Genomic DNA, 17,820 nt, shown 5'->3' on the forward strand with positions numbered 1-17,820 from the left:
AAAATCAGTATTTCAGACACATGAGCCAGGCATTGTATCTGTGTTTGATAGTAGGTTAGTTGATTAGCCGAGCGAAGCCGTAACTGGCCGAGAATTGCCGAATCATCTGTCCTGCCCGGACTGCTGGAAGCGGCCGCAACGCCATGTTGGCGAAGTCTCTCATCTCTGTGAGAAAAAAATGATAGAAAACATACTTGTCGAGAAGAAAAGGTAGATCGCCGAAGGAGGTTGAAGATCGTGGCGATTATTTATTTTGAAAGAAGCGAACCGAGCCGGATCCGCAGAGGTTCCGGACGGGCGAGGGAGGCTAAACCTCCCACCGTCCCCATGAATAGCACCGCTGATCCGAACAGCGACTTTCCATGAAAAAAAGACGTTTGTATTGCTATTCGAGCTTCGTTATCCCAGTTCGTTAAAGGGATTTGGGGCCTGCTTCAAGAATCTGCTACGCTTGCTCTATGCATGCAAGCTAGGCGTTGTTTTTATCAGTATTTATTGAGGTCTTGTTTTTATTTGTTGATTTTTTTGCGATGAGTTTGCCACCGAAAGTGGTCCCCAAACCCGCCGCTGTCGCAGTTAGCGGACCTGGAAGTGGCCCCTCTCCGTCGAGCCAACTGCGGGCTACCCTGACCTCCGTGTCTCTGCCGCCGGGAGCCCCAACAGCTCCTCAGCCCGGCGCTGTACCACCACCTCAGTATCCTTTGACATGGGTAACAGACACGTCTTGTGATTTTATGCATTTAACTCTCCATTGTGACAGTAACACACACTGTTATTTTTATTAGGGATAGATAATATTGGTTGGATGCGGGGATGATGGTTTCGTTTGGAGGGAGCTGGGAGGGGAGGGGACAATTAGCTAGCTAAGTAAGCTAACATTAGCTTATCAAGCCGGTTGTCAAAGCTAACGGAAATGTCAGTTTGATTTTTGGGAGTTCCTGCTACACTACCGATTTTACTTACGTTTGTGATGGAATATAGCTGTCATTTGAATATATTGGCATTTAGATTAATGATACTTGAGTTGACGTTATTTGGTGTATGAAAGCTCCATTACCGGCGAGCTATCAGGCTTTCCACACCGGTTACCGGCTTTGTTCAGTTATCGTTGTTGGCTAGCAAGGTGCATTAGCCTCGTTACTGTGCCAGCCAGCTAATTTAATGGTAGCTTCTGTGGCTAGCAAGTGCACAAGTCAGTGCAGGCTACGTCGCAGGGGAGCAAAGCCTCATCCGTTTCAGGACGATGACCTGTGGCTTAATAACGTTAGCCCACATGAGGCCCGGTTAGTGGGAATTGAACGTCATTTCCAATTTCACATAACATTAGCTCGGTTTTGAAGAGGTGCTACGGTGCACCTTTGCAGGCCTGTCAGTGCCCGGGCCGGTGAGCCCTGAGGATGACAGCCTGTAGAAATTAGCACTGAGAAAGTAGCTAGCTAGTTTCTTGACAGTAAATGGCTTATGATTTCATATGAACAGTTTGTTAAAGCATCATCAGCTGATAAGTCTTGAAATTGCTTCACAGATATTACACTACGATGATGCGTTTGTGTCTTCCCAGAAATGTGTCTCCAAACATTTATCATGCAGGGTGTGGGTCTTTCAGCCTTTATTGTCCTGGGTACTTGCATTGTCATTTCCTCAAAATGCACCTTCACGACTGTACAGTAACACTTCCAGACCGTTTGTTAGTTCCATGCTGTATTGCTATTGTTTTTGTTATACACTTGTGAAAACTCAATAAAAATTTAAGTTATAAAAAAAAAAAAATGCACCTTCACCTTTGACTCCACACAGAGATAAATCTAGTATTACTCTACCCTACTTTTGGTGGAGTGAAGTCACAGTGGTTATGTCACCTCCTGTTTTATTTACAGCATGGTGGCAGTATTGTGAGAGGGAGGATTAAGTTGACGTCTCCTGCCTGCCAGTGGCAGAGAGATGTGTCTTGTGTGATCTGACAACCCCTGTTGTGGCTTAGCTTTGGGGTGTAATGTCTCAACCTGACTTCCTGCCACCCACGATCACAGCCGCCCTGTGTTTGTGACATCTGTGAGGGGCAGTAAGGAGTAAGCTGCTGATGCCAGGTGATGGTGTGAAACCCTCTCTTGCGTACAGTGTATTGTGATGTTACTTGTATTGTTTGTGAGTTAGATCAGTAAGTCTCTCACAAGACAGAAGATAACGATCACCTTATCTGTTGAGCCATGTCCCCTTTTGACCTTCCAGTCTTTTGTAACGACTGTTATGTTTGCTTAACCTACTTTCAGCACTATGATAGTACGTGCCCACCAGTTGAGTACAGAACTGCACCCTCTCATTTCACTCAATGGGTGTCTTGTGTTTAAGGGATAGGGATATTTAACAAGATTAGGCAAGAATAATGGTAAATATCTCCCTTTCATTGAACGAGACAGAACCCCTCTTTGGTGCACTTGTTCTACTTGACTTTTTGGTTCCTTGTGATCATTCTTGCTTAGCTTTAACTGTGACTAAAGTGGTCAGTCTTAGTTTGCTCGATATAATGCAGTATTTGACTCGTCTTGATGAAGTTACGGCTATTGATCCACTCATGCACTGTAGGAGTTCCTGTGTCCGTGTGAAATGTACAGGGACAAACCTGTGGCAGATTGCCATATAGTGCAATAGTGGGTTTCTGCAAAAACAATTTCATGTTACTATAGCTTTTAAGTGTCATCAAGAGATTAGAGTTAATCCAGCTTGTTAAATACAACCTGAAAGAATGTATTCAGGGGTTAGAGGTAATATCATGAACACACTTCAATTAAGTTTAATCCAAAACATCCAATACTCTATAAAGAGTATGTGATATTATATCCACACCTGGAATATTGGGCTGAAAACACTGATGCCATGCCAGTCTATAAGGTTCACAAAGCTAATGTACTTTAAATTAAATCCAGTGCAACAGCCGCACAATAACGCCTACTTCTATGAAGTTTACTTGTATTAGTTTTGTTGTTGACAGTGTGTTGAAGAGGCGTTGTTTCAACTATTTGGTCGTTTTGGAGTTTATGGTTTGTGGTGCTGTGGAATTTAATTGGATTGTATTTAATGTTCACTTTGAATTGTTGAATGTCGTACACTATGATAAAGTATGACTTTTTTCTTGCATTACATAACCATCTGTGCAGTAGGTGGGAGTTTACAGAAAGGATAAATTGTTCTGACATCAAATGAGTGAATTTGCAGGAAAATTACACTAGTCTGCTTTGTCCTGGGACCTCTGTGTCATTTCCAACATCTCCCTGATGGTCCCTGGACCCAGTTTTAGACAGCACTGCACTGGACTGCACTGCATTTAATTTTCATATCTATATGAAAACAGACCTTCTGAGTGTCGCCGCTTGTCTGACCTCTCACTCTCTGGAGACCTCTGAGGTCAGGAGTGTGGGCGCACGTTACGGTCCGTCTGGCCTTGGCTCCTGCTGTATTGGAATTCCCACTTTGAGGATGTTGACATGTTCTTTTGTGAAGTCCTGAGATGCACAGGGGTTCAGAGAAACGGGGTGGCGGAGCGTGTATGTGTGCAGTGCTGGGGGGGGCAGTTTGTTTCTGTTCCTGGTTGCCAGAGAAACGTGCAGCGCATGCGTCTGCTGCTGCACTTTTCAGACAATGGCAGTACTGCTTAGCATTCAGAGCGAGAGGCCAAGGTGGCGCTTCCCACCATCTGCCAACAAAGGCCCAGGTCACCCAGCCTGCCTCAGCCCTCCCTCATTTCCTTCCATCCCCCCACAGCTCACCTCACCCCATTACTGGCCCAGCTGAGAAAACTCAGGGCTTCTCCCCATTTTTCCCCTGCCTGTCTCCCCGGGCACCCCCTCCAACCCCTCAGCTTTCATGGTACAGTACTTTCATCTCCCTTTGAAAAGGCCCACTCCTTTTCTCCCTCACAACTTTCCAAGTTTTTTTCCCTTCAGTTCTTTGTCCTCATGGTTTGTGTTTTTCTTTGGACAAAGGGATGACAGCATTTGTCAATAAAGCAGCAAAGTTTAATTCAACCTGGGAGCCGGGCATGTAGCCACAGTTAGTTATGACATGCAGCTATGAAATGTATGTGCCCAGCTGGGAGCTCACACAGCACAGTAGTCCTGTATTTCAGGACAGGTGTGTGCAGCCTGCATGAGACGACGATCTCATGAGCATACTCACTGTGGGGTGTTATAAATAAACTGCTGAGTTGTTATGAGCCAGCATGCAGGACTGTTCTTTCCAGAGAGGGAGTGGCCTGTCGGGGAAGACATTCTGCACGCTGTCAGTGTTTTTAGTCGCAGTTACACGTCATTGTGGATGTTTTCTTTATGTCTTCATGAATAAACACCTTTATTCAATCTAGAAAAAGCAAATACTATCAGTAATTCATGGTAAAGCTGTCATCTTCTGGTTATAATCCCATTGCTTTTAACTCTTCTATGATACTCGGTATTTGCAACAAACTCTCTGTGTGTGGAGATCCATCCCACCCACACTGTGATGCAGTAAAGCGGATGGTGGAGTTGAGAATGATCACGCCTGCTTGTCAGCAATCAGTGCAACATCCTTTGCCAATACAGTGTCAATGTTGCTGTTGGAGCAAGAATTTATGCTTTGTCTTCCAAGTGTACAGATGCAATATATCGTGCACTGTTAGAATACACTGCAGCCAGAGTTGATAAGGGTTTATAGCTGAAGTACTATAAACAGCAAAGCAGCGCTTGTCATGTTAAGCAACCATTTCTGTCAGCTGTCCCTGTTCCCATGTTCTTGTTGGTGTCAGCCATTTATTTCAGTCCTCTGTTGTCACACATTTCAGAAGTCCTTTCCTTCAAAGCGTAATCTGATTAAAAAATAGAAATTTCATGGTGTGAAAGTTGCCTTTGGTGAGTAGTTTAGTGCTGTTTGTTGGCACTGTTGGCTTCTACTGGCAGGCGTTTTTTTGTCAGCTGGGTCGGTTTTCATTGTTCAGGCAAGTGGTACTGCTGGCTAAGTTCAGTGCTGCTGCTGTTTTAAACATAAACCAGTAACCTCGTGATGATGTATTCCTGGCTGCAGTTTCCAACTACTGGCCTGTGTTTCTGCTTCCGCCGCAGGGTCTCCCAGCAAATTCTTCATTTCTTGGTCAGTGCAATTTGGCTCATGTAATTTATCACCTGTGTCTGACTCACAATGCAGCAACAGAAATTCTTACACGTTCCATCAGACTAATTCATGTTTTCTCAAGTAGTTGTGTTTCGCAGAGGGTAGCTGTCACTGCAAGATAAAGAAAGGACAAGGTTATGTCCACTGTGCTTACTGACTGTGCTAACAGGAAGCATTTTGCATTTTTTGACACACCTTGGCAGCGTTTCCGAGATGCACAATGCAGCGTTCTGGCTGCTAGTGGAGTTTTACCCTCCAACAAATATACTATACAGTTGAAAGTTCCCATCTCTCTCTCAAAAGAATCCAGTGTGTTGGTCCTCAGATTTTTGTTGGAATGACACCAGCAGACTCGGCCTACATGGATTAAAAACTATTCGGGCCATCTTTAAATCGGAGAAGTCCTCTCTGTACAGGCCATGTGGAATCATCTCAGGCTTTAGAAATACTTGGCCTTGTCACCATCATGTCATCATGGCTGTATTAGTAATTGAAACCCAAAGTAAGTGGTAGCTTGAATGTGGATTTACCCATTAAATAGCAACATATTATTATTTTAATTTCAGTTCAGTACAACTTGATTTATCCTCGGAAGGTCCAATTGGTATTTTGTTTTTTACGTTTCTTTCTTCATCTACCTCCTTTGTGGTGCAGATTGACTACCTGTTTCCTTTAAAACCAAACACAATCTGTGCTGTAGAAATCCAGAAGCATTGTTCCTTCAGATTTGGCTTGCTCGAGCAAAATCCTCCAACCTATCACCTGTCGTTCATACTGGAGTGAAAGAGCAGTCTCAGCAACAGCAGGCAGGCAGTGAGAGCTTTGTGAGCTTTATCCAAGTGTGTGTGTGTGTGTGTGTGTGTGTGTGTGTGTGTGTGTGTGTGTGTGTGTGTGTGTGTGTGTGTGTGTGTGTGTGTGTGTGTGTGTGTGTGTGTGTGTGTGTGTGTGTGTGTGTGTGTGTGTGTGTGTGTGTCTCAGAGTGGCCAGTGGGCCAGCAGGGAGAAGAAGGGTTTGTGTCTGCACCATCTGGGCCGTCTCCTCTCACTTCCTGTGCCTCCACTCTGAGATTTCCAGGTAGCCTGTGTTGTTGAAGGAGACACGGCTTTTGAAATGCATGCCATATTTAGCTAACACGAGACTCGCTGCTGTGCCAAAGAAATTGCCTGTATTTTATTATGTGGAAGTGCAGACATTACACTTTGATTTACTGATATTTGCCTGCAGCACGGTCAAGTCAGCAAATCCGAAGCTCACCTCTCACTCCTGACCCTCGCTCGCCTTGTTTTCTTGGGTGTTTCACGTGATTTATTCAGGGTTGAGGTTGCTAACTACACAGCTGCGATTCATTAATTTATTCAGGAATGGCAGATTGCAGTTTATTGAGCTGTAGCATCCTCCTCATCATACCCCAGCTATTTGTGAGGCTGTATTTCCTCCTGCCTTCCCCTTCCTCTCCCGTTCATACACTTAGCACATTAATGGCTTTACAGTAAGCTAATGATGAAGCAGGAGCCACAGCAGCTTTTACCTCCTAATTGAGGCTTACAGGTCATTGTGGAGGTCAGAGGTCAAGGAGGAGTGGCTGAAGCTACTTTATGATCTCCTGAGAGACAAAGGGTCAGCAAGTGCCTGTCATAGGCTGTGGCAGCAGACTTGTTGGAGACCCAAATTTTGCCCATTAGCGATAATCAACATGACGGTCCGGTGTTATTAGGAGCTTTCAAATGTAAGCTCCGTTTCACAATGTATGCATGAATGTGGACATGTGCAGAGGGTGTCATAAGAAACCTGTGGCCCGTGTCTTCAATACCCAGAATCCTTGAGGCGTAGTTCATTTATGGTTGCAAACCTTCAATCCTCCTTCATCTGAACACTAAATTTCTTTGCTCTCAGTGAGGGTCGAATGTTGGATGCTGCACGTAATATTTCAGCCACACTGAGACTCTTATTCCCTGGAGTCTCTAAGTTGACATTGTGCTTGCTCTTTCTCCTCAAGCAGAAAATTAATGGACATCAAACTAATGACTAAATGTCTAATTAGTGTAGTCAGCCACTTTCATGGCTGTGCCTGATATATGTCGTAGAGCTTGCCTGAAAAGTGTCTGCATCCATCTGGTTACCTGGCCACCCACATGGAGGACTTAGATGGTGTTTTACTGCAGGACATTTTGTTTCCCCTGCCTGATCACCTGAACATGACTGCACATCAACATTCAAACTGGTATCAGGGCATTGGATTATTTTTACCACCAGCAGTAAACCTGCAAAACTAAGTACAAAATCTTGTGGTTTAAGTGCATCATATTACATGAATGGACTTCCACTTTTTGCCACAGATTGTCTGAAACAAATACATTTTTAGGCACAGAAATAGACTTACTTTGCAAGTTGTCCAGAGGGAAAACAAAACTGCATGTGTTTTCCAATTAAATCCATTTCTTTGGGGTGTTGCTTAAATGTCAGTTTGCTGCGGAATAGATGTTATGTTCTGTATCGCCTTTTGAGTTTCCCCAAAATGTGATATGAAAAACTATTCCAGCTAAAGGCTCAACACAAGTGTTCAAAAAGTATGCCTACCGGTTTCTGGCTTAACAACATTCTGCTGTCACTACAGGTGTTTTCCTTGTGAGATAACAGAAATCTGCATACTGGCTTTGAGCCATTTAAATAATCTCTTGTTTTTACAATTTGGCTGCAGTTGTAAGAAGATCGAGTCTGCCAAAATACCTGGAAGATTTCCACGTCTCATCTTACCCAGTCGTTTCTGCCTTTGCATTTCCTGCTCTTGCCTCTGTTGGCGACAGGTGGATTCGCTCCTGTGACTCCAGCAGGTTGAACCCTGGTTTCGCAGCGCGTACATCTTGCTGCCGTCCTTCTGTTTACCGTCCCTGACACAGTTGCCCCTACCCGCCAGCGGTCATGTAGAGCAGACAGATCAGGTTGCTGCACTGTTGATAGCCCCTATCATCCGTGTCACTCTCTGTCACCCACCACACCGGGGTCAAGAAGCATTTGCAAGTGATTATTACTATTGATTTTCTAACCGGCTTTGTGCTTTGTGGCATTGGATGTACCACAATAAGACTGTTAGATGATGAAAGGTAATAAGCAAGTCGCTGAAAAATATACACAACTTTCAGTGGATTGTTTTCAGTCTTTCTGATACTCTTGCCACATCTAAACGAAAGATAAACACGTAAATACTGTGTTGCCCATGGCACAGCGTAATTGTGCTTGTCCTCACCTAGACTATCATGTCAGCGTGAAGAGACTGAGCCTCTAATTACTCCTAATTTCAGCGTGTGTGTGTTTGTGTGCGCGCACTGTGTGTGTTGCAGGGGTGGGCGTGTTGTTTTCCCGAATTCTCCGACAGTGAAACAGATAACGCTTCCTGCTGTGCTCCTGCTTTTTGAAACGTAGCCCTCGTTTTAAACCATTCTTTTCTTTCCATATCTCCCTCTCTCCCTCTTGTTGTCGGTTAGGAGTAGCGGTGCTGGCAGGGGGCCAGAAGAGATGACGGCCCCTGCAGGCGAGAATGGAGTAAAGGAAGAGGGTTTAAGGGGCCAGTTTACTCTGTCACAACTGCTCGTCGGATGGTAGCTCTCTAAGGCAGACGATCTGACATTCACACCCGCTTCGTGCCGTGATTGGTCGGCTGTGCGACGTTGACAGCGTCGGGTTTGAACTTCTGTCTCACCTCCTTTTTTTTCATTTGTTACACAAGTGTTTGTGTTTACTTGTAAGGTGAACAGCTGAGTGCAACAGTATGAACGTGTTCTGGGACTGTTATCTATATGCGGTATCTCCTTCCCCCAAACAACGCTGGCTGTTCACCCCACCTCGGAGTGTGCCTATAAACATTTCTGATTTCCAACACAGTGGGACAACATGTTGTGTGAAATAATTCTTTTCTATTGTAATCCTGCCCTTAAGGGGAAAAGAGGGGCGTGATATGAGTGAAAGGAAGAAAGCCAGACGTTCAGTTTCCCATAAACCATGTGACCAGCAGTCTGTGAGTGTGTCTGTCAGAGACAACTGCCTGAGCAGGTTACTAACCGCAGGGCTTCCCTCTTTTATGCGGCGACTGCACATTCCCCCTTTTGTCTCCTCTAACATCTGAGTGTTGGTTCCTAAGTGAGTCTCATTATTACATGTTTCAGAGGGCTGACAGAAAGTTATCTTCTGCTCTGGTTTGTGTTCAGACACACCTAAGTATTTATAGGGATAGGAGTGTTGTGGGTTTTTGCAAGTGTTGGGACAAGAGGGTTTTTATTTGACCTATTATGCTGCTTTTAGCGTGAGAAAAAGAGGGTTAATATTGGATGAAGTTTGTACCTTTGTTATTGCTTTGCAGTTGTCTAATCTGCTCCGTCTGCCGTCTTGGCTGAGGTGGTCCGGAAATCCATTTCAGATTTTCCCTTTAACACTTGCAAAATGGTGAAGGTACATAGTGTACTCAGAGATGGGGCATTTTGGGCGGGGTGGAGTGGAGTGGAGTGGTTGGGGGATCCTTGAAATCTAACTACGCCAGCCATCGGGGTTTGAGGAAAGCCCTGTGGATCTGAATCGGCCAAATGCATTGCATACAGCATAGAAGGAAGTAATTTCAGCAGAGTTGTCAGTGTTTGATAAAACAGCAAACACATACGAGGTCAAGTCTCTTCATGTGGTTCAGTCAGCAATATTGAGACTTAAACGGGCCTGACATGCATTCCTAAAACATGACAGGAATCTTACCTGTTGAGCGTCTAACTCTTATCTAGCTCTCTGGTCTGCAGTTGTGTTTAGAGTTTTCCTCAACGCACTTCTAGAATCCCACGGGTTCAGCCATCCCTGGACGACCGAATCTTCCCCACACAGCCTGGAGTCGCTGCAGTCTACAGCGTGAGTGACGGCACCAACATATCCACCTGCATGCTGCAGCGCATGTACAGAAAATGCACACTTCAGACACGCGTGTGAGACTTGGATCTCAAATGCAGACTGTGTGTGGTTGCATACACTTTCACCATGACTGTACCAAAAACATTTGGTCATCTGTTGCCAGATTATTAGGTGCACCTGGCTAAAATGAAAGCAGTCTTTTACCCCCCCACCCCCCACCCCCCAATGAAGGCTACAAGGTGTTGGTTCGGTTTTATGGTCATTTTGGAGGCTGTTATTAATTTTGGTGCTGTTGAGCTGCATTCCGTTTTACTGAGAGGGGTTTCTAATGTTTAGTCTGCCCTCATTGAGTTCAAGAGGGAAAGAGAAACCCCTCTTCGCATGACTTGCGTGGCTAGTGGTTTTCCAAAGTTACTGGCCTCTCGGCATTTTCACTTACCACGATTTTGTTGGGATGTTTGACTTGATTACAGTTGGTGTGCTGCAGTTTAAGTGAGGTGAAGTGAGTGAAGATTTAGAATGCTTTTAAATGGAAATGAGCGCTGTGAACACCCAAATCAAGACTGCATAAAATGTTAACGCTACAGTCATCAAGTGTTCAGCTTTGATAAAGTTGTGCATGAACCTCCTTTTGTATGAAAACATGCAACTGAAAAGACAAAGACATAAAGAGAGTAATTCTTATGTATGGGTGCAGATGATTCATTGAAAAGATAATAACTAAAGTGGAAAAACTTTGTCTATTTAAATATTTATTAAGAACAGAAGTATATAATACAAAGCAGATGAAATCTATGCAGTAGGGAACAAATTCATTTTGTCTAAAGTCCTAAAAACAATTTTACTTTATGTTGAATGTGTGAATGTAAGAGTGAAGGAGAGAAATGAAAGGTCCTCAACGCTTTCATCGTCTCATTCATCCCTTTTCTGCCGGGCTCTCTGCTTCATGAAAGCTGGCCTTCGAGACCAGAGGCTTCCAACATGCCACAACTTGATGGCTGAGCCTGAATCACAGTTTGAGATGGAAGCAGAGTACAGCTGTAAAGTCAGCAGGTCTGGCCAGCCAGTCACTTTTGACCAGCTTCATGATACTGGATCCCCACTAACACGCATCTGCTGGAGCAGTGATGTGAAGGATGAGGGCATCCACGTGGAGCCTGTCTGGTCAGTCCTGGCCTCGCTGCCAAATGACCTCAGACCAGGAGGTGTTTTGTGGAACACCAGCGTCCTGGTACGGTCTTGACTTTAGAACAGTCTCCTGGTTCAGGACTTCTCCCACGTTCACCCCAGACCTCAGCAGCACAGTTTGAAAGTGGTGATGAGCTCCTGCACTGCAGAGTCACCAAAATCTACAACAACATGTCTAAGATGCCCAAGACATGTTCGACAAAAATTGTATAAAATCAGCAACTTCTGATGTTTTGTGTAGTCATTGATTTTGTTAAGAAAAAAGAACAAAAGGCTCCCACACAGTGTCCTCGACACTTGCAATCAGAAAAATAACCTGATGAACGTCTGTGCGCTGAACAGTTGTTATGAATACATTTCTGTGATTGTAGAGGATAGTGTGCGGGGGTCTTTTGTTCACAGCGTATGCCTAGAGTGTGAGATCTGTCTCAGAGCTACTCTCCATTACTGAAGGGCGAATTGGCGATGTAGCTAGCATCTGGTTTGTCCACTGATCGAATACCCACAAAACACACCTCCATCTTCCTTGCTGTTGCCCAACTGCCCCCACCAGCTCCTCTTCCATCACTGTAGCTCGTTACCGTCAGGAACTTTGTGGTTGCTCGAGCTTCTTTTCTCCTCTGATCTGTTTAGGTTCCTTTAAGTGCTTCCAACTTTCAGGCCTTTCATTCACCCTTGAGAAAACGTGAATTGACTAGCGTTATGAATAACATAGCTACGTCGCAAACGTAATGACTTTATGCTTGCTGCTTAACAAGCACAGTGCTCGACGGTCATATCTGTGAGCGGTTGACCTTTCTTGCCTGTCACGTGTGTTGTGCGCTGTTGTGAAACGGCGTTCCCATCTCGTCACGTTTGACCGATTTCATGAGCGCTCTGATTGCAAGTGTAGAGGACAGTGTGTAAAGGACTGTGCAGGAGTCTTTTGTGCTGATGTGTGGACTCATGATCTTCTCCTAGCTCTCCGTCAGGCGACTGTGCCTGACTTGATAAATGCATTGTATGTAGAGGGACTCCACCAAAACAGTGTTGTAGCGAATCAGCAGTCTTTGTTTAGTCACAATGCTTGGCCGATGGAAGTTTCGTCATCCTTTATGGTTTAAACTACTTGTCTTAACCCCTCCGCTTCTCACTGCCGTGTGTCCTACAGTTGGTGCAGTACATGATTTTCCTGATAAGATCATATGATCACCTGACCTCCACTTTTGGTTGAATAGTCTTGTCTTTCTCTTTGTCTCCTCTCCCTTTTAATTTTCATCATGTGTGTTGTCAGCTCTCTGGGTTTCATTACATCTGCTGTGCCACCACATCGTAGCTTCCCCACAGGTCCTCTTGTCCAGGTTGTTGGTCACTGGTGTGCAAAGCAGTAGGCCTAACATGAATGGACCAATGGAAAGAGCAAACACTGTGTACATTTTTCATTTTAGATTTTTTTAACATTGTGTCACAGTAATTAAGGTTTTTTTGACACTGAATACTTTGGAATGTGTAAACAAATCTCTGCAAGTGGTTGTGTAGTGTTTATAGGCACAGTAAACATGCGTCTGTGTGTAGTTCTTTTTTTTTTTTTTTTTTAATTACCTAAAGGGGAAGGCATGCTTGCTGAGACATTACGCTGTGATCTGACCGCAGGAGGCCTGCTGTGGAAATGTGTCACCTCAGGGGACCTCTGCCATTCACTGTCCCCTTCAGGAGTTAATTAACATTTCCTGTATCTGATCTTTGTCACAGTAATATTCACATAATTCTTGTTTTATTTTACCCTCCTTGAGGCATCATTATGTGAGTTTGGGGCTTCATGTTGACAGTGAAATTTGGGGGAAAAAATCCCAAATTTATTTTCACACGCGGTCCCTTTGCCGAACTTTGGGGCCATTTATTGTCCCGACCTTGGTGAACAGCCACACCTACTGCATCTCCCCAAAGACAGAAACAAACCTGGAATGGCACCCTGCCTTCCCCTGAGGATCTTTGCCTGATGTGACAGTCAGCCTTTGCAAGTGGACGTTATGCTGTACAGCGATCCATGCTGAGCTCTGCTGTGTGCAGACCCTCAGTGCTCTGCTGCACTGTTGTGGGCTTCTCCTCTAATAAGCCAACTGTGCATTCACCTGGAGGGCACTGGTTTGCTGGAGTTGCTTTATAGACTTTTTGCAATACTGATAGTGACAATCCTGCTTTTAAAACCACACAAACCTCCATGTTTGTTGTTGTTCATCTTGTAAATGAGCGTTTACTGCAGAAATTAGAAGATAAGAATATTGATTTCCCCTTTTATTGATTTTTCTCACACAAAAAACTGAGCTTACAAAACAAATACAGTTGTGGCACCTGCTAAGACCGCCTTGCTGTTTACATTGTAGTGGTAATTTGTGGGAAAATATTGTCTTGTGTGCGTTTACAGTAATGATAACATTTCTGAATTGTGGAGGCACGGCACGTTGCTGCACATTGCACATGAAAACATTATGTTTCAAGATAGGCTATTGAGCTGTGAGCTTATTTATCCACTGCAACACAACAGTGCCGGAAAGACTGCAGATTTTATGAGATTTTCTAGCGCTGAAAGTTCTTCTAAGGTTGCAACAATGATGACACTGTTGGAAATAAAACGAGCCCATGGCATGAAACAGTTGTTCTGTGCAGTGGATGTGGGCTTGGTGCACTCTCCCCCCCTCCCCTTTGCCTCATGTACAGCTCCTATACAGCCACTTGCCTCCCCTCCCCCAACCCATCACTCTGTATGTCCTCAGAATCAGTCACTCGCCTGAAGCAGAGCAGGCTCCTCCCCTGGCAACAGCAGCTAGATTAGTTGCTTTATCCCAGGTCATCTGAGGGAAGTGGGCCAGACAGAGAAGATGGAGAGATGCAGGAGGGATTGGTACTATAGCTATAGAAGCTGTACAGAACATTCCCTGTAATACCTGATAGATTTAAAGATAATACAAATTGGATATGTTAGTTTTGAAATGTTAGTTTTGCTTTATCAGCTCTAACGACCAGGTTGCGTAGAGGAAAAAAAAAAAAGGCCCCGGAGAGAAAGCCCGGCTTTCCAAGCTGCCTGAGTGTGTGCCTCCTGCTCTCTTTCTGCAGTATCCTGTCTCATTCCCCGGCGTGTCAGGCCTGCTGCAGCAACAAGCAGCACTTGCAGTGGTGCCAGCCCACAGCTGCAGCAGCTAAGGCCCATCCTGCCACACCGCAGGCTAAGAGCCGAGTCAAATCTCATCTTTTTCCCGATGCTGCTTACTTGGCTGGTGCCTACCCTGAGCCCTTTGTTGACCCATATTGATGAGGTTTGTTTAGCATGACTCAGTTATATGTATTGTACCAGGTGCACTCTATCTATCACAGATGAGTGGGCTTGTAATATGATTACTTGACCCAGTTTTGCCATATGAGGCCCAGACATCCTTACGCTGCACAGCAGACGGCAGAAGCGGCCAGTTTTAGCCAACCCCAGCAGGCTTTAACACCCATGCACAGTGCAGGTCTTCACCCCTGCACACATACAGGGCCTAATCCTGGAGCTTGAGCGCTTAATTTACATTCCTCAGCAGGGGGGAGGACTAATGACTTGTGGAATCCTGCCACTGCTGCTCCCAACATCAGTGTGTCTGTGTGCATCAGTCTGACATGATGTCTCACTTTGTGTGCCTGTCTGACCGCACTGTTTTCTGTGATCCAGGTACCCAGGCATGCTGGCCCTCCTTTCACTGCTCACGACATCACAAAGGGACACCCTAGCTTGGCGGGCACCCCGCCCGGTCATGCCCACTCCGCGGCGCTCTCTCAGGTATCAGTACCCACAGCTTCCCCATATCGCTACCCTAAGGGCTGGGAGGCAGGCGGTGGGGTGAGTTTGTCACTGTGTCCGCCGTCATCCTCTCTGCATATTCATGTTTGATCTGTGCGTTCGTCTGCTTGCTCTTTGTGACTTGTGGTAGGGCTAGGCGACAGTTCCACACCAGAAATGATCATTTCTCAATAAAAATTTCTTAGGGATCTTGTGCTTTACGTATCTTTATGAATGATATCAAGTTATTTTAATATTTGAAATTGGAACATACCTATTTTGGCTTAATGCTGTTGAAATGTAAGTATAATAATTATCGCCTACCCCTAACCTGTTTTTACTTCTTATTTCTCACTTCATCTTTTTACGTCTTACTTTCCTGTTTGTCCATTTTCTTTGTCACTGCTTTTCTAATCCAGAAGCGTGTGCATGGGTGTTGTGTTTTAATGAAATTCAGATGAATGCATGATTATGACTGATTTAATTAGGGTCTAACAGAATAATCTCTGTGCACTGGTGCCTATAGAAAAACATGTATCTACTGATTATGGTACCTGTGTAATCCTGATAAGGGTCAGGTGGCAGCAAAGTGGAGATAAACACATCCTGCTTAGGTTGTTTAGGTCTTATCGCAGAGTAAACGCACATATGGAAAAACGCAAATTGACATGACCTGTGTGCCTTAAGACTGTGTGAGGAAGCACATGGAGGAAACCCACATGAACAATAGGTTTGAACCCAGAACCTTCTTGCTGTGAGGCTGTGGTACTAAACACCAGGCTACACCTTGGAGCCCTGCAGCTGATAGGTCCTCTGGGAAGCCTGGACATCATCAGTTTAACCTTTTTCAAGAATTGCCAGTCATTTTTAGACTGAGGTTCTTTGGGTAAGAGCTCTGTAAAAAGTCAAAGTGGGAAATGATTAATTAGGATTGGGAATTTGTTAAAAGGGGATGTGGGTGTAAAATCCTGTATGCTACCAGGGTTAAGGGCCGAAGCACAGTGATTAGGTGGGATTTAGGCAAGATTAATTAATTAATTAGGATTTGAGATGGTTGGGCTTAGGAAAGGGTTAAATATACGGTAGAGATCTAACAGGGACTTCCTTGTGCGTCCAGAACCACACACACTTGATGGAATAGAGCAATGAAAAAATTCAGAGTACCAAAGCACAACAGAAATAAATCCAAGCTGAGCATGATGGGAAGGAAGATTTACTCATGTTACCCTCTGGTTAAGGCGACATTAAATCCTCTGGTTGCACCTTTTTTAGGAGGAAAAACATGAATAAATACAGTCAAACAGGCAAAACTATGTAAGATGATAATTTCTTAGTCATGAAGACAGATTCAGACGTGTGGCGTCTGTTGCTGCCTTGCTGCTGCCGCTCACATGTGTTGACTCCATGACTCAGCTTCTCTGAAGTATGCGACTGTGCTTCCGAGGAATCCGGTTGTTCCTCTTTACTGTTATAGCCTAATGGCCCACTGCCTCACCCCAAAGCAGCTCCACTCTCTCGCCAGCCTCCGGTAGATAGTCTTGTCAGCGAGCTCAGAATTAAATTATCACAAGCACACCAGCAGCAGCTTGAAGAAGTGTAAGCAGATCTGCTCAAACCCACCTCTGCCTAGCTCCACTGCACACTAGATGGAGTATAAAGGAACACAGGATTTGCAGTCCTTCAGGGTACCAATTATCTTTGCGCAGTACATAAACCCCAATCAAAAACATTTTCTCCCAGCAACATCCCAAGTAAGTTAATGTTGTGATGCCTGGTGTATTGTTCAGGTTACTGTTGGTCTGTGAAATGTCTTAATGAAATGATTAGTGAGTGATTACTGCAGAGTTCCTGGTCTGTATGTAACGAACCCTCTCCTGCTCTGTCTCTGTACTTTTTCCTCTTTCGACAGTCTCCATACAACCCTGGACAAAATGCTGGTTCTGCCCCTTTAGTGTATTCTCCCCAGACTCAGCCAATGAATGCACAGCCACAAAGTCGCCCGGTAAGTGTCCCTCTGGTCGTAGATTTACAGCACACCAGCCTCCAAGTACCCAAACAGTTTGCGCTTTACTGTGAAAGTTTCATTGGTGGAAAGATTTGGTGTTTTGAAGCCAAATGGAGCTCTCGAAATGTCCAGTGATCTCAATCTGCTCACTGACTTACTGACATAGGTTGTATTTTTTTTTTTTTTTTTTGATGTGGTCTCCTGATTGTTGCCTTATAGGCTTGTTGTAGTCGTCGGTGCTGGATGACTGGTGGCAATATGGGAGCTTTGTTATTCCCCCTCACTGTGTTGTTATCTGACTTAGCTTAAAATATCTGCTTGTGTTAAGTCGAGCTGCTCTATCTTACAGTCTGTGCCCAGTGTCGCCTCAGGAAAGCCATTTTAAGATAGCTAACAACTTTTGTGGGTAAAAAAGTAAAAAAAAAAAAAAAAGAAAGAAAAGCCAGATATTATATTTACTTCGCGAGCATTCTCTGTATACGTACACCTGGTAAGCATTATTCTTTAATCTTCCCTGGCTGCTGCCCAGCCTCCATCAATAGAGCAAGGCTAACCAGGCGGGTCAGTGTGTACGGTGCTGCCACATAATAAACTGGAAATTATTTTCATCCCTCTGCAGTTTACTTCACAGCATACGAATAAGATTCAGCATGATAATATCTACATTGTCCTGATGCGGTTAACCCAGCGTATCTTAAAGCAGGCTGTGCACTTTGACCTGGATCTGAGCGCTGCGTCACGTGCCATGTGTCTTCAAAGCTTTGTTGCTCTGTGGTTTTGTACTGTATTTTTTTCAAGCATCTGCCTTCAT

At 44.6% G+C, this 17,820-nt stretch overlaps 1 protein-coding gene across 13 annotated transcripts in view; it reads left to right on the forward strand.

The window, feature by feature from the left end:
- Positions 1–108: 108 nt before the first annotated feature.
- The window catches only part of eif4g3a (eukaryotic translation initiation factor 4 gamma, 3a), a 51,764-nt gene continuing 34,052 nt past the window's right edge, over positions 109–17,820 (forward strand). For 10 of the 13 annotated variants that reach the window (XM_070958237.1, XM_070958241.1, XM_070958242.1 and 7 more), the window contains exons 1-4: positions 109–694; positions 9,951–10,023; positions 14,897–15,064; positions 16,914–17,006. In XM_070958237.1, coding sequence (XP_070814338.1) covers positions 531–694; positions 9,951–10,023; positions 14,897–15,064; positions 16,914–17,006 — 498 coding nt within the window. In that variant the 5' untranslated portion in view covers positions 109–530. Of the gene's footprint in view, positions 711–9,950; positions 10,024–14,896; positions 15,065–16,913; positions 17,007–17,820 lie in introns of all 13 variants that reach the window. The other 3 variants (XM_070958246.1, XM_070958244.1, XM_070958247.1) reach the window with 3 other exon arrangements.

Source organism: Chaetodon trifascialis, chromosome 3 (genome assembly GCF_039877785.1).
Source record: "Chaetodon trifascialis isolate fChaTrf1 chromosome 3, fChaTrf1.hap1, whole genome shotgun sequence".
In the NCBI taxonomy this organism is placed as follows: domain Eukaryota; kingdom Metazoa; phylum Chordata; class Actinopteri; order Chaetodontiformes; family Chaetodontidae; genus Chaetodon; species Chaetodon trifascialis.